This window comes from Tinamus guttatus, unplaced genomic scaffold (genome assembly GCF_059628265.1).
Source record: "Tinamus guttatus ecotype Peru unplaced genomic scaffold, ASM5962826v1 Tinamus_guttatus_pri_ptg000659l, whole genome shotgun sequence".
Classification (NCBI taxonomy): domain Eukaryota; kingdom Metazoa; phylum Chordata; class Aves; order Tinamiformes; family Tinamidae; genus Tinamus; species Tinamus guttatus.
The window spans coordinates 1,727,123-1,752,641 of record NW_028289193.1 but is presented as its reverse complement, the minus strand read 5'-3'; the positions used below and the strand labels follow the sequence as shown (position 1 = coordinate 1,752,641).

Sequence of the window (25,519 nt, the reverse complement as noted above, 5' to 3'; positions counted from 1 at the left end):
CACTGCCACTGCGCCGTATTCCCATTTTTTTCCTTTAGTGTCTTCCCCCATTTTCTAGCGGACTGAAAACCCAAGACACAACTGTAAGAAAGCAGGGCTGTTTTAAAAGCAGAAGCACTAAAGCACGGCTGGGTGGCACAGACACACATGGAATCCTATTGCCACGCTCGGCTGAGAGTGTCAAGCCCAAATCCTAGGATCTAGGCACAGTCCTATGCCCAGTCCTATGACTCGTACTATCCTGACCCCCCTTTTTATAAGAAATAAATTAAGTATCCGTAAAGCTTTATATCAGGAATTATCTTGCCTGTATAAAACCAAAAGAACAATCCACTCAGTAATTCAGGATTAGAGATATGTCAGAAGTGAAGATATTTCTGACTCTCCATATAAATAAGGAAAACACTGTATAAATAAATAAATAAACAAATATGTATTTATGTATTCCAAAAGAAAATTTCCATCAATTCTAGTAACAATTTCAGATTTCATGTGGTGATTTCAAATTCCCGAACTGCATGGTGTTATCTGTGCAGGATTTCTAAGTGAACACCCCCTCGCCAAAGGAATTATCACCTGACAGATACCCTAGTACATTTGTGCCCTGTTTTACTCTGTTACCCCAACCCAACAGTCATGTATTCAGGTTTACTTTAAGCCGGTGTTTCCATAATACTGTGTGTGGCTCCTGCACCTGAGTTAATTTTGGCGTTTCTACAAAACCAGGACTTGCTGGTGCAGAAGGAGAGGGCAAGTGCAGAAGGGAAGCCCTAACGCTACCCACGCTGTGAACACGCTCCTTGGGCAGCCAACAGGACCAGCCTCCATCTCAGGTGAGGCAGAAGAGCCAGGCTCAAGCAGGCAGCTCCCTGAACACCCAAACCGCACGGGTTTGATGCAACGCTAAATAAAGAAGCAGCTGTGCACCAGCAACACTATTTTAACAAATTCTCCCACTTCAAAGGAGGAACTGTGTTTATCCAAGCCATTTCTTCTCCATTCCTTTCCTATTGCAAATCGCACTCGTTGCTGTGTTTCTGACAAGTGACCCTTTCTTACGCTGCCCTAAGAGAACAATCTGAGCTGAAATATTATGTTTGAATAATTGGCTTCTCTTCATATTTAAAAGTTCAAGACGCAGACAGTGCAAAACACTGATGTCATTTCTAGGTGAACACCACACTTGAAGAGGAGAGACTTTGTTCAGATAAGGATCTTTCCATTCCTCCCTGTCCCCCACAAAAAGAAGTCTTCTCAGAGCAGTAAAACTCCCTCCCATTTTGGAGGCCGTGCAGAGGTCTGTGTAAACCTTTTCCTTGGCACACAGCAGAAATTCAGCTCGGTGAAAAACAGCTCCTTAACACTGAGCAGTTGTAGTCGCATTTCAGCGTACAATTACTCCTCTCTTGTGCCGCCCTTGTTCATTATTCCACATTGCTTTCTTCAGCATCCTGCTTAGCCTTTCTAGAGTTGTAATTCATCAGAGCCGATGTTCGCTAAAGAAATGGATGTTAACACATCTTTGCATTTTCTTAGCAACTAGACCAAAAAAAAAAAAAGATCAAAAATATGTAGGTCTCGCAGCTTCAAAAAATCTTCAATAGCTTTCCCACATTTCATCCAATATCTTCCACATTTAAAGTAGATGATAGACTATGGAAAGATCTTAAACTGAGAGTTTAGCACACTGATTGGTATCTAACAGCAAGCTTCACTGAAAGGTGAATGTTAGGTGCACTGGTAACTAGAACAGCAGCTTTTTATGGAGCACTGGGCTTTTCACAGCCATTTCTAGAGAAGACCCCTTTTCAAATTGGTTGTGCAAACAGATAATTATGTATTGAGCTGTGCACTGACCATAAAATTACACTTTATTATTGTAAACAATGGCAAACTTAGAAGCACTTAGTAATTGGAAAAAAAAAAGCACTCTTAGAAAATGAATATATAATTTTCAGACTTAATTGAGCCCGTAGGTCTGGATACTGTAAGCCATGTGAGCGCACAGGAGGACGCGTCCGAACGCAGCACGAATGGCTTTACCCGGGCAGGGAGCGCCGTGCGGACACGAGCAGCGTCTCCACGCGCCCGCCGCGCGTGCGCTGGACACCGTGGTGCAGGGTGCTGCTGGAGGAGCGCGGGGGCACGGGGCGGGCTGGGCACGACTCCTGCTCCTCACCGCGCGCGACGGATGGCACAGTGTGCACAACCAGCTCTTCCGAACGGGCAGCGAGCTAACTAAGAGCATTTGGAGGAACTGAGCACAGAATAAGAAAGGCATTTATGGGTCTAGCTGATTCTTGGATGAATATATTTACAAAGCTGGTACAAGAAGCCCTGCCTTTCTGAATGCAGTGAGCTCTGAGCTCTGGCTTCTCCTGGGGCACCAAGGAGCAGGTCCCTTCCACCTGCAGCCGCTCTGCCTCCAGCCCCAGGGCTTTTGCTTGTGGGGCTCTGGCTCTGGCTGCCTCACGGGAGTGAATCCGAACGTGAACTGAGCTGCTTTTTGTGTTTATCATCTGGAGTGGCGGGTGGGTATTTCACACCCTTGGTTTCAACGAGATCTGATGCAATCTGTCACAAGTGTGCCTTAATAGATGCTAAAGTGGTGACAACCGTATCTGCAAGCCAACACATGTTAACTACACCTAAAACAAGGCCGGTCAAAGCCTGTACAAGTCATAAAATTTGGAAAATACATCACTTTTGGCTGTCCGTTAGTATGGCTGATGGATCAATCACTTTCCAATGATGGTCACAGAAATTCACCACAGAGCAACTTATTGCTATAAAGCAATAATCACAGAATCAGAATCACAGAATCCTTAAGGTTGGAAGGGACCTCTAGAGGTCATCTATATACACAAATAATATATCTAAATAAACAAAACTCAGAAATGCATTTGGTTGACTTGGTGTTTAGTGCTTCGCATTACTACAAAAGAAACCCAAGATCTTGCTACAATGGTTCACAAGACTAGAAGTTTTCCAAGAAGAGCATCCCGTTCCTACAGCAGTTACAGTACCAGAAACAGACTTCTTCAACCAAAGGACATCTGCCTCTCATCCATGGTAGTGCAGAATTGCTGGATGGATTTATAGGGCATAAATGTTCCTTTAAGTCTTAAGGACTTTGAGATACAGCCTGGTGAATAAAATCATACTTTAATACTGTTATGGACAAGAAAAATACATTATTGTTCAAAGAAATTTGACTTTCAGACCAGAACTATTTGATCGTGGCCATCTAAAACTTTTATAATATTGAAAAAAAAGAGACTACTGTGTAAGTGTCCACTGCAAGGATTTCTGTGTCCTCTTTTACTACCTATGATATAGGTCACTGTTTAAGGACAAGGCACTATTTTAGATGGATAGCTGGGCTTATCCAGTATGACAGTGCATAAACTTGAAATGTTTCAAATGTTGTGCCTTGGTCTCATCATTTTTTAAATTATTTTTGCTGCTATTATGTTGCTAATTATGTGTTTATTCTGTATTTTATACAGTTAAATAGCTCTAAAAATGAGTGTATCTCAAGGAAGACACAGTCTTTGAGAACTCTGTAAGGAACTCGATCCAATAGACATCATAGGAAAAAATTCTGAATACTTTGGCCCCTTCTCTAAAGGAAAGTTCAAGTTCCGGATCTCTGACAGCTGTTAGTTCTCCATTCACACTTGAATCTGTGTGTTTGAACCTGGGTTGTGAGGAATTGGGTCAGCTTCGCCGCAGACTTCACCAGCCCGGAGATGTGGGTGCCACCGGCCACACGAGGTGCACCCAGATGTGCCACTGCCTCGGGAGGACAGAGCTCTCCACACACCGGAGAAGTCCAACACCTCCACTCCATGCTCTGGTGGCCCTTTAGCCGCAAAGCCCATTTCTGTGGTGACAATTAATACTGAGGAGCAGAAGGAACCTTTCTGTGCATCCAGGTGTCATCATTGCAACCCGCCTTCCTAAGGAATGAGGCTGATGGGATCGTACTTTGCCTGCTCGTGAGTACCCTACCGTAATGACTCCATCTCTGGTTAATCTGCACGGATTAAATAAACAGGAAGAAACTTCCTGTAAATGGCATGGAGATAAAGAGCCAGGTGGAGAACAACAGACCTGTGGCCAGTCTAGGCTATGATCCATGACTGGAGACCCATCTCGAGTGAGGCGAGGGCTGCAGCCTGAAGTCAGCCTTCATTAGACATCATAGAATCCATTGCGCAGGGAGTTAGGATGAATAGGCCAACGATGGGAAAAGCTTCAGCAGAACCTGCACCCAACAGGTCATCTAACTCCAGCGTGGGGCAGAAATCCCCAGCAAACCCCCAGCACTTAATAATGCTCCTCCCTGAACTACTGATATTTATTTCTCAATTAATATCTTGTGATGAAGTTTATAGGATCTTGTGGCTTTCATCTGATGTACTAGACTTCATCTGGAGAATTAACTGTGTGAAAAGTCTTATTATAAACGTCTTGTGTTGTGCACAACGTGATGGCACAATGACAGGAAGGCCAGAGAGGCCAAAATGCCAGCTCTGCCCCCAGCGTCACCCTCTGAGAAGACCCTAGTTAGGCAGACAGTGCTATGGGACAACTGTGCTTAAACCCCAACGAAGCTTCAGCGTGTCCACAAGAGCCTTGCTGAGCGCAGAGTGATCAGTTCCAGCTGAACACTCATGCACATAACTGTAAAAAAGGCCTGGCTACTTTCACGCTAGGGGAGCAAAGGCTCTGCTGTCTAGAAGCTGGGATAACGCACGGCAACAGAAGAAGAGCCTTATTTATTTAGTTTGGTGTTTAGCAAGGGTGTGTTTTGGAGCTTAAGCACTGGAACATCACGATGGAATTGCACTCACTGGAAACATTACATGTTTCTATTCGCTGGGTAGCAGCAGAATCCCCATAAAATCCTCTGCAGAGCTCGCTCTGCTTCACAAAGGAGTCCTCCAAGGTCACCGCTCAGCAGCCCAAGCCTTGGCCCTCCTACAAGGCACTCACTGTGCTAGACAGTTCCCAGGAACGTATGTAAAACACTCTCTTGGGAGGCTTTCCTAAAATATCTAATCTAAACACCAGTATTGCTGCAGTTTTATATATATCTTTGTGTGTTCTGGCACCTGATAAAAATTCCATTTTCAGCGAATGAGTGTCACCTGGTAAAACCACAGCTTCCACTCAGGATGTGCTTACAGCAGAGTTCATTCGTAGGTTATATATGGGATATTTCTTTTTCTTTTCCCCAGAAACGGCAGGAAAGACATTTGGAAAGCTCCACTTTTGTTCTTCTCATTTGGATTTCTTCCCACTTTAAAAGGTACTAGCTAAAGCCCAGCTGTTTCCAGAAAAGTGACAGCTCAGCAGATGGACTCCTGTTGTGTACAGAGCAGTAAAAGCAAGAAACCACATGCACGTGCTTTGCCAAGTATTGATGAAACAGATACAGGTCCATTGTTAAAACGAACACTAGTGCCTAATAAATGCCATCGAACAGTTGAGGATGGTTTAATAGCTCCTCGCGGGGTCCTGGGAAACAAACTCGTAAAAGGCACCAGGGAGAGACCTACTCCATCGCGCCGTGTTTTAAGCAGTCACAGAGGCATCCAACTGAAAATGCTGTAGAGGGGGTTTCTGATATAAACAGATCCGAGTGAGCAAGATACACTTGCTACAGCCTATCCACGGGAGGAAATAGTTTAATCTTCCTGCTTGCTCAGCGCTTGCTGGAGGTGCCAAACTTACATGTTTTTTAGCAGTCACCATGGAGTCCCGTGCAATATGACAAGCTGCAATATGACAACCTTCCTACATTCATACTCACTACACACAGGTTACTCAGTGATAAGCACCTTGGTGACTGTCGCTGAACTGAGGTTCAAACCTGCGATGATGCAGCTGAAGTGTGTTCTGAATCTGCATGATCCTAAGTGGAAGGATTCTCTCTCTGTTTTTTACTTTTTCATATACAGTTTAAAGTTAGTGGCTGTTTTTAAGAAAACTACAGGGCATTGTGACAACTTGGTAATAAAATAGACAATCAAGCAAGTTTACTGGTTACTTAAAACGAATAGTTAGCTACATTCAGCTAAAAAGGTTGTCCTACTAATGGCACTGTGAGAAAAACAGTAGCCCCATCAACAGGCAGCGTTCCTCAGCTGCTTGGAGCACAGAGGGAAGAACCACTCAGTTCTCTGCTGAGGGCTCCAGTCACAAATAGCTGCTATAAGGGACAGAAGCAGTACTTGGTAACTGGAAGGGGGCACTGGGTTGATCTTTGCTCCATGGTTATTTTTGGTTGGGAATGAAGAACGGCTGCTTGCTGCTGCTCGTTTTATGGCACTGATGTCCTTGCCTACCACAAATCTTCCTCATATGCTGAATAAGTGTGAACTAAACCTTCATCCACGGCTTCCTGAGCACAAGGCAGGCCATCACGGAGCTGGCTGCCACCTCCCTTAGTGGCAGGAACGGGAAAGCCATGTGCATGGCACAAAAGGAGGGTGCTCAACGAGGCGGGTCATGCCAGCACCTAACACCAGCACAAACTTCTGGGCAGGCAGCACCCGCCTCCCCGGACTCACAACCTGCCCAGCTCAAACCCTTCCCCAGGCCCTCGATCCATTACCAGCCACCAGAGGGCATTTTGTAAACATGATGTCAGATAAGCTGAATAATTAATTCATCAACCATTAAAAAGCAAGCTCTGTTTTTTCCCCTTATTTATTTTCTTAAGAGTGAGGAAAAAAAAAAAACAGGCCTGGCTAATAAAAACACTACACAATCTCAGTCAAAAAAAAAAAAGGCAAAAGATGGGAATATATGAACTAACTAATCAAAATAATTAAAAACGGATTTTCCACAGATCTGGACACTTACCTATTAGCAAGATCACTAACACATCTGTAATGTAATAACCAAACAGGACAGGCTTGTGCCAGACTTCCACACCAACAGCACCAGTCAGTAGATATGCTGCTATTAGTACCTATAGGAAGAAGGATAAAATCTTTTTAATCCTTTACTCGAAGGGCAGAGAATTTCACTTAACACGTCAATACAAATGCAAGAATAAAGAATCTGTTAGTTTCCTTTTGTGTCCATACAAAATCACAGGACCTAAAGCTGCCACCCCAAAACAAACACTTTTATGAACTGAAGCCACTTCCAAGATAACCAAAAAATGCTTTAAAAAGGAGGACTACACTAAGAAAGCATCTTCCCTGCTAATGTGTACATTTGGCCACATGTGGTGTTACTGGCGTTCCTTTGCAGAAAGTCCTATTTCTAGATCCCCTCATAAAGCCAGGTCTCCCCAACACTAATGCTCTTCCTTGTGCTTGCACAGAGACTTCCAAATCTGATTTAGCAATGTAATTGTTTTAGCCTCTGCACAACCTATTTGCCCCTGGACTGATCATATTGAAATAACCAAGCGGGAAAAACCTAAGTTCACAAGAAATGCACAAGGAATTCAACCGAATGCGAAGACATAAAAAGAGCAGGAGGGAACTGCAGTCTTCCCTGATTTCTGAGTTGTTTGACAGATTGCATCCTAACAAGACGGAAGGAGAAACGAGCAGTCAAACTTCATGAGCAGTGCCAGGACTCGTGCCTAGGACTCACGAGCCCCTCTATGTGCTTAGCTATGAGCAGTTCCAGCACGGTGTAAACGCAACTCCTACCTTCTATTCAGAGGCGATTTTGTGACCTCGCTGAGCTCAGAAACCTCCATGCAGCCAAAATCTACAGAACAGCTTCCATGCCCACTGCCTGCCAACAGCCTGTGGCACCAATGACTCAGCTCTGTCCTCCTGAGGTGTGTAATGTGCAATTGCAGGACTGGGTAACGGGGGTAACGTGCAAATGTAGCGCCCTGCCCTTGATCCCATCTCTTCCCTTCCCTCTGAAGCCCCTTTCCTGCCCTTGTACAGGCCACCCACTCTATTACAACCCCTCCAGTGCTGGCCCCTAACCTTCCTCCCGCCTCGTTCTGATGGCTTTCCATGTAGAACATATATTTATATTTATTTACATATGTTTTTGCTAAAGCAATCCTCAGTGCCAGCATGCTGCACGCTCAGCAGCTCAACCCCCTGCACTGTTCCGGACCCGGGTGGATAAGGAATTGTGAGCATTCGGCTTCACCCCGAATTTGCACAACCAATGTAAGTTTAATGCCGCTTAGAAGAGCAGGAATCCGTTTACTTATTGCCAGGTAACATTCAATAACCTTTTTTTTTCTCATTCAGTACACCATCTCCCTTTGAAATCACAATTATCTTCCAACATTACCTGCATTCTAGATTTTACTATTTTTAGTTTAGTTTTATAAGATAACCAGTTTTCACTATATTATGTATTTCTTTATTTTTAACTTTTGTCAGCACATTTCCAGTCTTTTAAATTAAACTAAGATATGACTTCTTTAAATTAAAGGTAAACTGAAAAGCTTTTTGTAGATCACAGGCTTTTTAGGATCCCAAATTAGTAGCAGAACACTCTGACCAATTAAACTTCCAATTAAATTTACATATTGTTATATTTTATGTTACTCTCTGTGTATAAATTCTAAATTCTCACCCTATCATTATATAACTTTTAAAGATTTTTGCCCAAATGGGGAATGACATAATTAGATGTTTGAACTGCCCGTGCAAGAATAAGCAGCAGGAGAGATGTGCAATGGAGAGGTGCAGGCACTAGTGTGAAAACCACATTTTGGGCCACTGAAGACAGCGAGTGAAATCGTGGTGCAAATGCAGGATGTGTCTAATGGATTTTCCACCTGCCTGCAGCTGAGCTACCAGTTGGTGTTACGGAGAAAGTGCCCTGCATCCATATGGAATGATGGATGGACTCCTGGCCCCATCAAAGTTGATGGCAAAACTCCAGCTGGCTTTGATGGACCACTTGAATTTACACTCACATGTTGAAAGCTGGAAAGATAAAAAGCTATAGCCGTACCCCTTCGATGTGAGACAAGTTTTTTTTTTTTTTTGGCTTAATTAAAATCTTGCAAAATTGAAGACTATAAAAATATCAGATAAAAACTAAGTATGTTAGTCAGCTATATCAACTTGTTCACTGCTTTAAAAGATACTGCTGGTACAAAAAAATAAAATAAAATGCAAAGCACTGTTCCCAAGTGCAGCTAAGCACCTAAGAAGATGACTAGGTGGTTTATTCATACCTCTGGCAGAGATTTGCTTTAGCACTTTTCAGATATAATTCTATTTTTTAGCTAGTACACATAGTTATAACCTTTTGTAAAGGAGAAGTCCTAATTAAATGACACAAGTAAAGACTGTAGAGCAAGTTAAGGGTCAGAATACTTCTTCCACGTGATGTTTGGAGAATTCTATGTAAAGAAAAGGTAGTGAAACTCCTCAGAGCTCTCAGCTTTTAGCCTCATAGCTGTTCTCTCAAAAATCTGATTTTTGCAAATCACCGTCCCTTTCCTGTCTTTCCACTACTGCAGGTGTGCGGTTTGCAACCAAAGTGGTTTAGATGGTACATATATGTGTGTGTATATACACATATATACACACATTTACACAATTCCCTCCCACCAAACCATCTCCTTTTCTGCAAGTGTGTTTAACATGGAAGCTCATGAATATGCTGCGCGCTTGTACTGCACAGAAAAAAAATCAAACATTTTTCATCAATTTTTAAAGTATACTGGCTATGGTTTTAAAGTATGACTGTGCAAAATGCAAAACATTAGTTTTATTGCAAAATTCCATTTCCCTAGCATATCATAACAGCATTAATTGTTTATGTATTAAAATACTTTCTGTTAATCCTGTTCTCCAACTGAACAACCAGACAAGAAGCCATTTAAAACACAGGATTACAGTTTTCCTCTGAAAATAAATATGAGCAAGCTTGCCCGAAACAAAGTAAAACCTGTAGTTTCCTACACATGGTTTGAACAGGAGTTAGTTTTAGCATGATGTGTGATTTTGAATTAAAGAGGTTCAAAGTGTTTAAAAGATGTATGTGTATTTGCCTCACCACAACTTCCAGTTAAAGTTCCTATGAAAATTATTTTGGCCTAAGTTTTGTAAACTCCTTGACAGAGGAGTGCAAGGCTAAAAAAATTGGCATAGAGCCTCAGAAAACCTCTTTCTCCCATTTTGACAATCACTGAAAGGATTTTTTTTTCCCCATTAGCCTTCCTGACTGGGTAGAATCCATCCCCAGATCCAGAATCCCTCTGGATCAGACCTGTTCTCATGCAGTTCTTACCTTTACTTCTAAGTTTTTGTTTTGCTGAAGAGTTACTTTCCTACTGCTTAAGATACTGAAGCATCTTAGTACCGCTGAAGTCGGTGGTATCGATGTGCACAGAGGTATCACTAGGTTATCATTAGGGGTAAATGAAGACTTTGCTCCCCTACTATGAGCTCCCCTGCAGCGGCTTATGAAAAGCAGCAGTAGGGATGGGGTACGCTTAAACTTTTCAGGGGAAAAATAGTTTTTTGAACAAGAAGGAGGATGTCTGCAAAAATTAACAGACAGCAGGAAGCAAACTTTCATTTCCAAGGAAAACTTTGCCTTTTTTTTCCAGGAAAACTTTGCCTTTTTTTCCTCCAAGAGCCTGCAGGTATTTGCTTTCTTTCTTCGGCATTGTGACACAAGACTGGTTTTATTTTTACAAGATGTGTCTGAAACAGTTTCTCAAAGAACACAGCAAGCATTTATTTTTTTAGTCTTCTCTTCGGGCCACAGTTTGGAGCGGGGGGCTAGTGCTAATCGCCGTGCTCACTTTGAAGTGCGTGCAATGAAAGGTGGTCCAGATGGCCTGGGCTGAAAAGGCTCCTCTCCCGCAGCGCAACAAGTCCCTGGGAGCTGCGTGCGCCGGAGCCCGAAGCGGTTTCACTACTGCAGGCACCTTCTCCTGGCAGCTCCACCAACAACCACCACCATCCTCTGGGCGAGCACCTGGACCCGCTGCAGCCCTGCGTCAGCGCTGCCTGCTGTACTAAAGGTGATGGAAGCACCGCTTCTAGCCCAGCTATCGGAATTAGGCTGCCAATTCTGGGGAGCCAGCAAGGTGTGGGCAGGCGTGACCTGCCCACGTGCTGCACATTTCTCTGTTTATAACGAGGCCTTCTCCTAAGGAGAAATAGCTCTTTCTATACGTCAAAGTTACAGAATCACAGAACGGTTGAGGCTGGCAGGGACCTCTAGCGATCATCCAGTCCAAGCCCTGCTCCAGCAGGGACACCCAGAGCAGGGGCACAGGGTCCATCCAGGCGGGTTTGGAGATCTCCAGAGCAGGAGCCTCCACAGCCTCTCTGGGCAGCCTGTGCCAGGGCTCTGGCACCCTCACACCAAAGAAGTTCTTCCTCACATGGACATGGAGCTGCCTGGGGTTCAGCTTGTGCCCGTTACCCCTTGTCCTGTCACCGGCCACCATGGAGAAGAGCCTGGCCCCATCCTCCCTACACTCTCCCCTCAGGTACTTGCACATGTTGCTCAGGTCCCTCTCGGCCTTCTCTTCTCCAGGCTGAGCAGGCCCCGCTCACTCCCTCTCTCCTCACACGACGGCTGCTCCAGGCCCTTCAGCATCTTCGTGGCCCTGCGCTGGCCCCTCTCGAGCAGCTCCAGGTCCCTCTTGTCCTGGGGAGCCCAGAGCTGCCCCCGATGCTCCAGGTGCCTCCCCAGGGCTGAGCAGAGGGGCAGGATCCCCTCCTGGCCCTGCTGGCATCGCTACCGCCCGGGGCCAGGAGGAGGGCCCTGCCCGGCCTCGCGCGCAGTGAACGCCCTCAGAGCCGGACCCAGGAGCTGCCTGGCGGCTACGTTTTCACAGAGGCAATGGCTGTGCATTTGCACGCCTGCAGCAAGCACAGTGTTTTTCTTTGCACACCTGCATTAATTACAGTATTGTACCCATTACCCCTGATGATAATGAAGTCCTGAGTTCCTGGCTGCCATGAATTTTAAAAGCAGAAATAGGGGCCTAGACCACCTTGGTGTTTGACATGCCAGTGCAACAGCATCATCTTGCCACTGAAATTATTTAAAATGCCTTCACTTTGTATTCTAGCTTAAAATGTCACAGAAAAAATGAACCAAATGCTTGGAACGTGCCTGGAAACAGCCTAGAAGTGCTCCCTCCCTCTGTTCCTCTCCATGCGATTGCAGTAATATCTGGCAAGAAGTGGTGAAAAAAAACAGCCCAGGAAATGCTATCTTTCTTACTTATCATTAGCTATTTGCTAATGACCTCAATATCCTCTCCTCCAAGTACAGGGCGATGAATAACTGCCTTTAATAGCACACCCATCATATGAAATTGCTGAACTGCTCTGCAAAACAGGAGCAAGGCAATGTTTGTAGCAGACTTAACATATTTTACTAGACCACTTAGAACAGCTAGAAAAGAGTACACAAGCTTTCTGGTGCATAATAACATAGAGCTTGGACTACAGAAAAAATACTACCTTGATCTGCTGCCCTTGTCTTGCTTTTGTCCTCAGAAAATCGCAGCTGCAGAGCTAGTATTTACAGAGGGGAAAATTGACATACAGATATTTCTAAGGTACAATCTACTACTACTTGAGTGCTACACAAAAGAAAAAAATTGCTCATCATTTTGACTGTAAGCAAATCATCACAGAGGTCACTGGAAAAGAAGTCATACAGGACTGCAATTCAGCATCAAAAGGCAACAGGAAATAATTAGGTGTTAGCATCTTGCAGCCAAGTTAATCATACTTGTTTACAGTCTCTAATGAAATTAAGCTTCACCACAAATCTGCGAGACAGGAGAATGTTATTGCTGTCATCTCCCAGATGGGAGAGCTGTCGCAGTGGCCGAGGTCACTAACAGGCCCTGGCAGAGCCAGCAGTAGCACTCCGTTAGCCGATTCCCCTCCCACATTTAACCACTAACACGGTCCGGATGCTGCAGCGATCAAAAAGAGCTTTCTAAGCATTTGCACGTATATCTCCAGCAATCGTTTAAGCAAGCAGTGAGGCTGGTTTGAGCGCAGCCGGTGCTCTCCTGCTGCCAGGACCTCACGGAGAAGCAGATAGGGCTGAGACCCCCAGAGCAGCTGGCTGCCTAATGTGTGAGCGCCGCGCCAGCTCCTCCTCGCAGGACCCATCTTCTAGGGGATGAAACACATGCGCCACAGCTGGACCTGAGTCTTCGGGTTGTTCTCAAAACACTGGATTTTGATCTTGTTTACAACAATACATCTGCAGCCATCAATTCAAATCCTATTTTTTCCATTAAAAATACTAGAACATTTGTCAAACTTCCTTTCAATTACACATATTTGGCTCCACCTTTCATCTCATGCTTGTGACAGGAAACTCAGAAGATGGGGACTGTCCTCTTTCGGCGGCCTGGCTATTTAAGAGGCTTGCTAGCCCAGAAATCCTGTTCCTGGGCATCCACCTGCTTGGGCAATGAGGCTGCTACTGCTGCTGCCACCTCCCAGCACCTCCTTTGTGCAACACGGCTGCCACGCACTGCGGGGCCCTGGCCAGGTTTATGGAGAGGTCCTCTAACGGGCAGGCCTGAAAGCCAGGCAGGCAAGTCAGCCGGGCTGCAGGCTAGTGAGGAATGCATGTTACTGGATGCTCCATGTTTACATGGTTCTCAAAAACCAGAAGTCTAAAGTCATTTATTTTCAACAGAAAAAGCCACCTGCGGACAGTGTATGCCAGTGCATAGGTACGACCTTATTTCCACTACCATATTCAATATAAGAGGTGGCAAAATGGAGGTGAAGTGTTATACAATACCAACAATGACACAACTCTTAATACTAGCTGGACTAATTCACGTAGTGTCTCAAAGCCTGGTGTTGGCAGCAGAATTGCTTATGGTTTCAGATAGGAAGACAATTTTTATTATTATCACAAATCAAATGCAGTTAAAGGACATTCTCGTGTGTGCCACCTGACTTCCAGGCTTCCTTGGAAGCCCTTCTTTCTCCTTTAAGGCAATGAATCTCTGTGGCTGACAAATTGCTTGAGAATGCCCCTTTGTTGCAAATGCAGGAAATATTCCTGAAGTTCTTTCAGGGTTACACTATTTCTCATTCAAATTTTTGGCTAAATACCTTTGCCTTGAGCTATATTTTTTCTACTTCCGTAATATTACAAAAACACTAACATAGTTAAAAAAATAACAATAATAGGAATGATAAGTACTCACCACTTGGCTCAGATCGTATCCCCAAGGAAGAAAAAGAACTCCCGTGTTGTATTTTTCCCAGTGTGAACACAAGAAGTTAAACAAAACAATGCTTAAATATAAATACATTGTATATACAGAAACTCCAGTCCTCCCATTGTCACGGGAAAAGACAGAAAAAAAAGAGAGCACAAAAATGGAGGTAGCCCAGCTATCCAGTCCATGGTCAAATAATTCTCCCAGAGGACTACTGGACTGCGTCCTTCGAGCTTGTTTCCCATCTATGGAGTCTAGAAGAGTTGAGAAAGGAAAAGAAATAAAGAATTAAAGCACAGCAAAAGGAGTAACTTTTACACAGACTCACAGAATTGCTGAGGTTGGCAGGGAGCTCTAGAGATCACCCAGTCCAGCCCTGCTCCAGCAGGGACACCCAGAGCAGGGGCACAGGGTCCATCCAGGCGGGTTTGGAGATCTCCAGAGCAGGAGCCTCCACAGCCTCTCTGGGCAGCCTGTGCCAGGGCTCTGGCACCCTCACACCAAAGAAGTTCTTCCTCACATGGACATGGAGCTGCCTGGGGTTCAGCTTGTGCCCGTTACCCCTTGTCCTGTCACCAGCCACCATGGAGAAGAGCCTGGCCCCATCCTCCCTACACTCTCCCCTCAGGTACTTGAACATGGCAGGAGCAGGGAGTGCAGGGAGAAGTTAAAAGGGGGACTGGCAGCTGTAACTCCTCTTATTTGTACTATCAAACCATATCTTTAGTCTTCTCTGAGATGGTGCTGGAGAGGCTTTCAGAACTAGTCTTCTTCTTAAAGTTAAGTGTAATTATCCTGAAACTCAAAATAACATGGAGAAGGCCTTTTGTTTAACATTATGTGGAAAGCAGTATAGCTAACAATTATTAGCTAATGAGAGCATTATTAACCCATAACTCACTGAAGGGAAAATTCAACCCAAGAAGACCAAAGAATGCACAGCTGCTATAGATCACATGCTACTTACTCCTCAGTACTATTTGGCAGTACTGTGAGTTTTGTCTAATGTAAATATACTTCAGGGATCTAAAGCAGAAAATTGTGGGATTTCATTTTGTCACAGGTTTTAGACTATCACCCTATTACAATACCTAAACAGCTGGGAGATATCCTCCACTCAGCTGCAAATCTCCTGAGCCGTTCTCACAACTCGAAAAATTTCAGATCTCATAGGGGATTTCGAACAGGTCTTGCCCCCTCTTGAGCCACATTCTCTCTCCAGTAACAGTGCCATTGAGTTGTCAGCACCTCATTGAAATTTACAGAAAGAAAATTGCATGTATAAGCTTGAGGTTACTTGAAGAGTGTGTTATAAATGTAGAAAATCTTTATGCTATTAAAGGATCCTGCTGAAACATAACCAGCAAATAGAGATCTTAACATTTCTAAACTATGGTCTTTCATGTATCTCCAGTCAGAGACAACTGCTCTGTTCCTCAATTTTAGGTCAACACAAAAGAATATTCACGTTAGGTGATAACATATATAGATCACAGTGAAACAAGGGTTTCGTCTTATAGGAACCTTTTGCTAAACAGATTTAAGATTATAATGGTGTCATGGAATACAATACTTCTAAAAATAACTAGGAGAAATATGGAAACTGTAAAACACATAAGCAAAACTGGAACTTCAGAGAGCATTTACCCAGTTTTCCATGTGGTTTCACTAGTTTTTTAAGATCTTGAAAATATTTCTGTTTTAGGTGTCAGTTTTCAAGTATCTCATGACAATAATGGTATATGTTTAATAAGGGACAGACACGACTGGAGCGCTGCCATGGAAGGCTATGTGCTCTTTAGGAAGGACAGGCTGGGAAGGCGAGGTGGTGGAGTTGCTCTTTATGTGAGAGAGCAACTGGAATGCATGGAGCTCAACCTGGGAGTCGAGGACGAGCGAGTTGAGAGCTTGTGGGTAAGGATTAGAGGGCAGGCTAATGTGGGAGACACTGTGGTGGGTGTCTGCTACCGGCCACCTGACCAAGACGAGGAGGTTGATGAGGCCTTCTATAGGCAGCTGGATGTTGCCTCACGGTCACAGGCCCTGGTTCTCATGGGGGACTTCAACTACCCCGACATCAACTGGGAGGACAACACAGCCAGGCATAAGCAGTCCTGGAGGTTCCTGCAGAGCGTCGACGATAACTTTTTGACGCAGGTTGTGGAGGAGCCGACGAGGAGAGGTGGGCTACTGGACCTCGTGCTATCAAATAGGGAGGGCCTAGTAGGAGATGTGAAGGTGGGGGGTAGCCTCGGCTGCAGTGACCATGAGTTGGTGGAGTTCAGGATTCAACGAGGAGGAGGAAGGGCTGTAAGTAGCCTTGCGACGATGGACTTCAGGAGGGCCAACTTTAGCCTCTTCAGAGACCTCCTCGGTAGAATCCCATGGGCTAGTGCTCTGGAAGGCAGGGGGGCCCAAGAGAGCTGGTTAGTTTTCAAGCGGCACTTCCTCCACGTCCAGCAACAGTGCATCCCTGTGTGTAGGAAGGGAGGCAGAGGGGGCAGGCGACCTGCGTGGATGAGCCGGGAGCTTGTGGCAATGCTCAAGCGGAAGGCAGCGGTATACAGAATGTGGAAAAAAGGACAGGCCCCCTGGGAGAAATACAGGAACGTAGTCAGGGAGTGCAGAGATGCGACAAGGAAAGCTAAGGCACGTCTGGAAGGCAAGCTGGCAAGGGACGTTAAAAATAACAAAAAAAAATTCTTCAAATACATTAACAGCAAAAGGAAGATCAGGGAAAACGTGGGTCCGCTGGAGGACGGGATGGGCACCTTGGTTACAAATAACACAGAAAAAGCAGAGTTGCTCAATGCCTTCTTTGCTTCGGTGTTTACCAAGGGCAGCCCTTTAGAGCCCCAGGCCCTAGAGGCAAGAGAAGAAGCTGGTGGAGAGGAAGACTTGCCCTGGGTAGAGGAAGATTGGGTCAGAGAGCACCTAAGGAACCTCGATACCCACAAATCCATGGGCCCTGATGGGATGCACCCCAGAGTGCTGCGGGAGCTGGCAGATGCCATAGCTAAGCCGCTCTCCATCATCTTTGAAAGATCCTGGAGAACGGGGGAGGTGCCGGAAGACTGGAAGAAGGCCAATGTCACGCCAGTCTTCAAAAAAGGCAAGAAGGAGGACCCAGGCAACTACAGGCCAGTCAGCCTCACCTCCGTCCCCGGAAAAGTGATGGAACGGCTCATACTGGCCGTTGTCTCCAAGCACATGGAGGACAAGAAGGTGCTCAAGAGTAGTCAGCATGGATTCACCAAGGGAAAATCTTGCCTGACTAACCTGATAGCCTTCTATGATGGAATGACCGGCTGGATAGACGAGGGGAGAGCGGTGGATGTCGTCTATCTCGACTTCACCAAGGCTTTTGACACCGTCCCTCACAACATCCTCCTGGGCAAGCTCCGGAAGTGTGGGATAGATGAGTGCACAGTGAGATGGATTAGGAACTGGCTGGATGGCAGGGCCCAGAGAGTGGTGATCAGCGGTGCAGAGTCTAGTTGGAGGCCTGTAGCTAGTGGGGTCCCCCAGGGGTCAGTCCTTGGTCCAGTCCTGTTCAATTTATTCATCAATGACCTGGATGAAGGCACAGAGTGCTCCCTCAGCAAGTTTGCTGATGATACCAAACTGGGAGGAGTAGCCGATACCCCAGAGGGCTGTGCTGCCATCCAGAGGGACCTGGACAGACTGGACAACTGGGCGGTGAAAAACCTCATGCAATTCAACAAGGCCAAGTGCAAGGTCCTGCACCTGGGGAGGAATAACCCCAGACACCAGTACAGGCTGGGGACCGAGCTTGTGGAGAGCAGCTCTGCAGAGAAAGACCTGGGTGTCATGGTGGACGACAAGTTGACCATGAGGCAGCAGTGTGCCCTCGTGGCCAAGAAGGCCAATGGGATCCTGGGCTGCATTAAGAAGAGCATCTCTAGCAGGTCGAGGGAGGTGATCCTGCCCCTCTACTCAGCCCTGGTGAGGCCGCATCTGGAGTACTGTGTCCAGTTCTGGGCTCCACAGTGCAAGAGGGATGTGGAGCTGCTGGAGAGAGTCCAGCGCAGGGCTACAAGGATGATCAGGGGCCTGGAACATCTGCCCTATGAGGAAAGACTGAGAGAGCTGGGCCTGTTCAGCCTGGAGAAGAGAAGGCTGAGAGGGGATCTAATCAGTGTATATAAATACCTCAAGGGAGGGAGTGCAGAGGACGGGGATGGTCTCTTTTCAGTGGTGGCCACTGATAGGACTAGAGGAAATGGCCGGAAACTGAAACATCAAAAATTCCATAGGAACTTAAGGAAAAATTTCTTAACAGTGAGGGTGACAGAGCACTGGAACAGGCTGCCCAGAGAGGTTGTGGAGTCTCCTTCTCTGGAGATCTTCAAAACCCGCTTGGATGCAGTCCTGTGCCACGTGCTTTAGGTGTCCCTGCGTATGCAGGGGGGTTGGACTAGATGATCTCTAGAGGTCCCTTCCAACCCTAAGCATTCTATGATTCTATGATTCTATGACATCATCCCATACTTCCACTGCTGTGGAATTCCTATGCTATGATTCTGTCTATGAAGGTTTGTAAGTCTTCAGTTTTATTAAAGTTTATGTAACATGAATAGTGGAATTCAAAGTAACAGCCAGGACCATTACGTTTTATGGAAAGGGCAAAGCTATAAAATCACCTTAATATATTAAAAAAAAAAAAAAGTGCCGCATGCTTGAGAATTTGGAGAGGAACCACATAATTAAAAAGGAACTGAGGGAGATTTAAGTTGAATATTTGCTTAATTATTATGGCTCTTTGCAGTTTTCCAAAGGGAAAACTTTTGCCATTCAGAACTAAGTCTGATCTTAAATATTTCAAAAAGTGGCCTGGACAGTAGACATAAAAATCTACATATGCATCACTTCATTATAGCTTTAACTGTCAACATCATATCCCTTGTCTTCTGAGTATTAGGAGATATAGATCTCACTGGCAAATATCATCTACACTAAGAACCTCAAAAGATAAATTTCCAATGAGTTTTCTGGCGTGTTATGCGATAGTAAAATTAGCTCCAACATGGAATTCTTAATAATGAAACAATACCCACTTCATTAAATTCCCTGCCTCTACAAAAGAAAAGACTTCTGATGATGATGACTGCAGAAAAAAAATTACAGAAATCTGTCTGATAAAGGGCTTCAAGTGATGGCTGCATCAACAATTTGTATGGTAGAAATATAAAGAAATTCTGGACAATATAATGTTGGCACAAATTCAACACTTGGCTAAAAATGCCAAGGCTTTCAAAATACAGAGCGGGACGTCTGCACAATGGAATATACTGTAGTTTACCAAGACGGCTCTAAATGCCTGTCTTGGAAAACAAAAATTGTATGTCTACCACAATACAGCCCTCCTGGGCTCATTGCAGGCCTTGTGCTAAAACGGATTAGTCTTCCCTGGATTTGCTAAGCGTGTGCACTGCAGCGTACACAAAGTACCCTGTTTTGGGTTAAGTATCTTAAATATGATACACAGATAGATATCTGGCTACACTACACTCCGGTTCCTCACGTGAATGAGCTCCACAAGTGCTGACACGTTTACACAACGTAGTGCAAATAGGCCAGCTTGAGTCCTAGGAAAACCTAGCTCTGTTGCACCACAATGTGGAAAAATTAGCTTGGTATGAGTTTGCTCTGGAAGAGAAGGCAACAGAGATACGTTAATGATGATCTCAATCAGAGACCGCATCAGTTCAGGTCTGTATCTCAACTCCATGAGCTGTGTCTCCACAGAACTGCACCACAAAGTGCAATAGACCTAAAAGTACACAGCTCTGGAATGATAGAAAAAGTGAGTAAAGAACATAAACCTGAGAAGGTGATTTGGGAGAAAGGCAGACACCATAAAACAGAATACTACATTATTTTCCTTTTTTTTTTCTCTATTTTGCTCTTTGTTTCTCCTCTCCTTAAAAGTATCTTCTGTCAGAGCAAGCGCCAGGCAGCTTCCCACAATGTCAGTTCCATGCTGAAGGTTTTTATAAACCCCAACTGTAACATCTTTTGCTGCTAAATGATTTCTACTGTCCCTCTACAAAAATAATAGTGGAACTTTAAAGGGAAGTAAGAGCTACAATCATACAACCTACAATATATACTGTTAGGTTTTTTTTAAGAAGTTTTATGGTTGATTTTTTTCCTTTTTATCAGACAACTGTTTTGGAGAGAGGTCAATAATGCATCCAGTAGGTCTCTTCATTTGCAAATCACAATTAGTGAACTAGGAGATAAAATTACAGGAAGATTTCAGATGTGTACATTACTGCAGTGTACTTTACCTAACGCGTAAGCACAGAAGGTGGTAAAAGCACTGAACAGCCATACCCAGCTTGGAACAAGCCCAGGACTGGAACCTGAAATAAATTGGACACAGAGTCAATACAATAGCAGCTAAAAGAAATCCACCACAATAAGTACATGCATATGAACAAACTGCCACAAATTAGCCTAATATGTAAAACAGAACTAAGGATAACATTTCATCTTTGGCTTTCAATCAACTTTGCTCATGAGTGAGCTCTACCTTTCAAGGAAACAATGACCAGACCTGAATATGCTGATAGGGTAAAGAGAAGAAAAAGTGGAACTTTTTGGCACTGAAATGATTACAATACTGCACAAAATAATGACAATAACCAGGCAAAATTTTTCATTCTCCATGGGAAGACTAGTCATCAAAAAATTAGTTAATGCTTACATAATATTCTAACTATATTAAAGACTGTATTTTTCAAGCAGTATCATTTTTTATTAACACCAATGTGAGTTCTGTACTGAAGCTTTTCCATATAGAGCAGAACAGGAACATTTTGCTCTTAGGATAAGAGGGATAGAGTATCCTTTTTTTTTCCCTTTGGATAAGGTGCTTGGTATTTTTGTAATGAACCTGGAAGAGAAAGCTGACCTGGACAGAACACAAAGTTCAGTTCTTGTCCTACGAGTAACAATAACCAAAGACTATTGCTGCATCCTTAGAGAAAGCCGTCCTTTCTCCAAAGAGCATCCGATTTAATGTAAACATAATCCAATAAGGAATAGACCGGCAGTGACCCAAGGCAGATGGGAAGCCCTGTCAAGTTTCTGGCACCCTGTGCAGGCCCAAAGGGCACCCCGGCACGCAGAGGTGCACGATGTTGAACTGGGGGATCCAAGCGGCGTTCCCGGAGACGTTTCACTCCTGTTGCCGTTCCGAAAGCAAAGATGCCGCTTCCTGATTCTTTGCTGCAAATTTGCAAACTGTAGAATGGAAAACAGCTGTCCAGGAAATTACAGCTTTTATTTCTGATCCTGTGCGTGGAATTGAAACATGATACTCAAAGGACTAGTTAGGCTGCAGGAACATTTTCAGTCAATCGAGAAATGATGGATACTGCTTTCATGCAAAATGAAGAATAGGCTTGCAAACTACACAGAAAAGTTTAAACTCTAACAAAACTTTATATCACTCTTTCGGGTATCTTCAAACTCAATATGAATCTACTGGGAATGCATCATGCAGTAAAATCATCCAGTGAAAAAGCCTGTACTGGTTGCTCTTTCATTACAGAATTTAGTAAATACCAACTGTATTGATCAAAATCCAAGTGCACAAAGATGAAGCTAGATATTTCTCTAACATACAGGCCCTTGAAAAATTTAATACCCTTACAGGACTATTTTTGAAGCAAAACTACCAAGAAGTATGTCTGCTTCTAGAACTTCCTTAATAACTCTACCAACAGTTCCCACCAAGAAGTACCTCCCAAACCTAATTACACGCCTAATATATTAAAAGGTACAAAATAATCAAACATAATCGCTTAAGGAAATAAAATGTTGAGTCTTTTCCAAATTGCCTAGTTTAAAGAAAAGAAAGGATTGTACATATTAATCACATGGCAGACACTGGCATTTTGGGGTTTTTTTCAACACCTGGTCTAAGGATTCCAGGTCTGAATATTCCCTGTGTTCAGGAACAGTCAATTCCAAAAATCTATTGACTTGTTCTAGCATCAGGAGAAAATAGGGGTTTGGACTTTGAAAGATAAAATTTCAAGGAATATTTGTTTAGGAAGTATTTCTTCTGTCTGGAAGCAGTCTTGGCGTAGAGAACAGCAAACTTTTTTTATGGAGTAACGAAAGGAAAATTAATGTATTCAGGCATGGATATAGGTATCAAGAAATGTGAGACCAATGAAAATTTGATGAATTTTTTTGTTTCTTCTCAGTTACCTTATTTAAGAAATGACTGCGTATTAGAATACTGGTATGCCCTCCAAATCAAATGAGACATTATCATAGACTTTGAACACCAGGCACTGAAACCCATTTATAGGGATGAAACTAAGTAAGATTTTCCAATAAAATGGCCTAAATATTTAATGCTGTGTGTGAGGGCAGATTCTCCCACATGCTCATGGAGACTCAGTAAGGGAAAGGGAAGATTCAGGTATCTGATACCTCCCAGTGTCATTCAGGCCCATCACAGAAGCAGTTCTGTAATTCTGAAAAATTACAACATGGGGATATTTACCTGAGGCAGTGTAGTCCCAATCGTAAAAAGAGAGTAGAAAATAATTAACTAAAATCATCACAAATCCAGAGAATGTTAACACGTTGGGAGCAATCCACAAAGGCACTATCTGTTAAAAAAAAAAAAAAATGAAAAGTTATATTTCCAATTAAAAGACCTACTTGAATTAAATATTTATATTTTTGCCAGGAAAGGAGAAACCTGTATATGACATCCATAATCTTCAGATTTATGTATCCACTTTCATTTTAATTAAAAAAAATACTGTTTTCCTTTCTGAAACAACATATTTTTAAATGTCATTTATCTGCCTGGATCTGTGACTGCAGTAAAAATGTAATTTAGAAACACCATATTTCATACGTTCTACATGCTCCTCCTTTTCCCAGACACCAAGGAAGGTTTCTCAGGGTTTGGAATAGCCCAGCTGAGAGGACTGCAGCACCCCGGTGTGGCAATTCTGCAGCTGCATGGCAGGTTTTTAAAGCACTCTGTTCCCATACTCTACTAAATTAGGTTAACACCTCAGCTCAAAGTGTGCACAAGGGTCAGGCACTGAGTGCATTGCTCGGGATACTCTAAAGAACCCCCTGCTGCAAACAGCTCCCTGCCTCTCCAGATATTAACTTTCTGTATAGCCATCCCCTTTAGCCATAAATTATAAATACTGCATTCATTGATTTTATTTTGCAGAGTGTGGAAAAGAACCGCCTGTCTTCACCTGAGCCTCTAATGCTTCTTTTCTATTAACCATTCTCAGCTACTAGTCCCCTGTGGCTTTATTCTTTACAGTAAAAGAGGGAATTTTTTTTGGTAAAGCTGTTGCCAAGCCAGACGGTTTCTCCAAACTAGTTTCTGAGATAGTATACACAGATTTTTCCATAATTTCTGGCCAGAGCATACTTGCAGAAACACAGTCTAAATGCAGACCACTGCTGTCACTCCAACAGGACCAACATATTCAAAATATTTAAAAATTATACTCAACTGGAATGACAAAGGACTGAAAATGCACAAAAAGAAGTACTTCAACACCATAAAATATTTCCAAGAATTACCCTTCCTTTATCAGATTGTTGTGTCAAAAATCTGCATATAAAATTGGAATGTCTAACATTAATGATCCTGATTAGATCCTCTTCCTGCTATTACAGTGCAGACAATCAATAATATTGAGAGGAAATTGCATGACTGATAATGTTCAATGTACACTTTCAACAGCAAGGAAATTCCGGAATAATTTTCAGTTATATTTCTTAGATGTTGCTTCTAATAACATTGGAAAAATTATCACATCTGATAGCTGCTTTCCTTAGGATTTTATCAACAGTTTTAAATTCTCTATGGCAGATCTTAAAATAATAGACACATAAATTGAAATACCTATAGCTACAGTAATAAAAATATATTACACACATTTTAATATATCTATTATTATGAGTTTTAAAAATCCCAAACCTAAATTGCAAAGAACAAGTGACAGCAAGTATTGCTTGAAGTTCCTTTAGGGGAGTAAATAAGAGCAACTCCTCGGTGCCCATCCCCATCTGATTAAACTCCCTGCACACTCAGTATGCAGTGACAGCATCACATCTGATTTTGGTACCCGGGGATGCAGAAACTGAGTAAGTTGGAGGCTTGTCATGAGCCAGTTTGCCATATGGCTCTGCCCTGACACCTAAGAATGACTGATACCAATGAAGACACTCTGGATTGGTGTCTTGTCCTCTAAAAACAAGCTCAAAATAGACACCCTGTGGATGCACCATTGAGGTGGACATATAGATGCTCTGCAGTGTACTGTTAGAAACAACTGATTTCTCCTGCATGTTTTGTAATAAAAAAATTGAAGTGGCCCTGTAAATGCCTGCTTTCTGCTTAGGTTTATTATCTGGAATAGGCACAATGACATTATTAATGTTATTACAGGAAATAATTCATGTATTTTATAAGAAAACCATCAAAGCTTGTTGCTACACTCACAGCCGTTGGCTGTGGCCGTACAGTGAACAGATACAAGAGATCTGTCCTCAAACCATCAGCCTGTCCTCCACTTAACCCCTGTGCACACTGTTTTGGTCCTTACCTGGCCTAAGCTGTCAATGTATTTTGAAACTATTCCATCTGGCAAAATCCCTTTTGTTGTGTTTAATGCCCTTGATTCCGTTGCTCAGCCCACACTACCATCACCCTTCCTAACACCCCAAAAAGCAGCCTGGCTTCCTAGTGCCCTGCGTGAGGATCCTGCACTGCTCTCTAATAACAGACTATCCAAGACCAAGACTTTAACAGAGGAGCTGACACAACTCACACTTCCATTAGGAAGAATTACACCTCTTCGCTCGCAAAACGATTGCACATTGGGATATTTAACAAAACTTGGAGTTCCACAGGCTCCTCACTAATTTCTGTTTCAACAGGTGAGTCATTTGTGCTAAAACCCTTAAGACAAACGACGAACATTTAACTAAATTGCAGGTTTAGGTAATAAACTGTAAAGTACACCTACTTATTTGAGGCCCTATTCAAACTGGAAACATTGCTTGACTAATTCACTTGAGACCACTAAAAATCTACTTACTCTAAGGATAAAATCAATGTTCATAAGAGTAACTGTGTGCATGCAGGGGGTAATAGACTTCAGTGGAGCTGGCGTACACCTGCGTCCCCTACTGCCATTTGCTCCTTTGCTGCTTGTTGTCCTGCACAAACATGATTTCTTCTTGTAAAAATAAGATTTGATCACATCAAACGATATGATAGCACTATTCTGTTTA

The 25,519-nt window shown here is 43.5% G+C and overlaps 1 protein-coding gene across 1 annotated transcript in view; it reads right to left on the bottom strand.

Moving 5' to 3' along the window:
- LOC104570831 (ethanolaminephosphotransferase 1) overlaps window positions 1-25,519 on the bottom strand; it is a 47,865-nt gene that overhangs the window by 8,258 nt on the left and 14,088 nt on the right. Inside the window, exons 3-6 of the mRNA XM_088536353.1 lie at window positions 22,743-22,851; window positions 20,509-20,583; window positions 14,180-14,448; window positions 6,877-6,985 (exon numbers count right to left, since the gene is read on the bottom strand). Of these exons, the coding sequence (XP_088392479.1) occupies window positions 6,877-6,985; window positions 14,180-14,448; window positions 20,509-20,583; window positions 22,743-22,851 (562 nt within the window). The remainder of the gene's footprint in view (window positions 1-6,876; window positions 6,986-14,179; window positions 14,449-20,508; window positions 20,584-22,742; window positions 22,852-25,519) is intronic.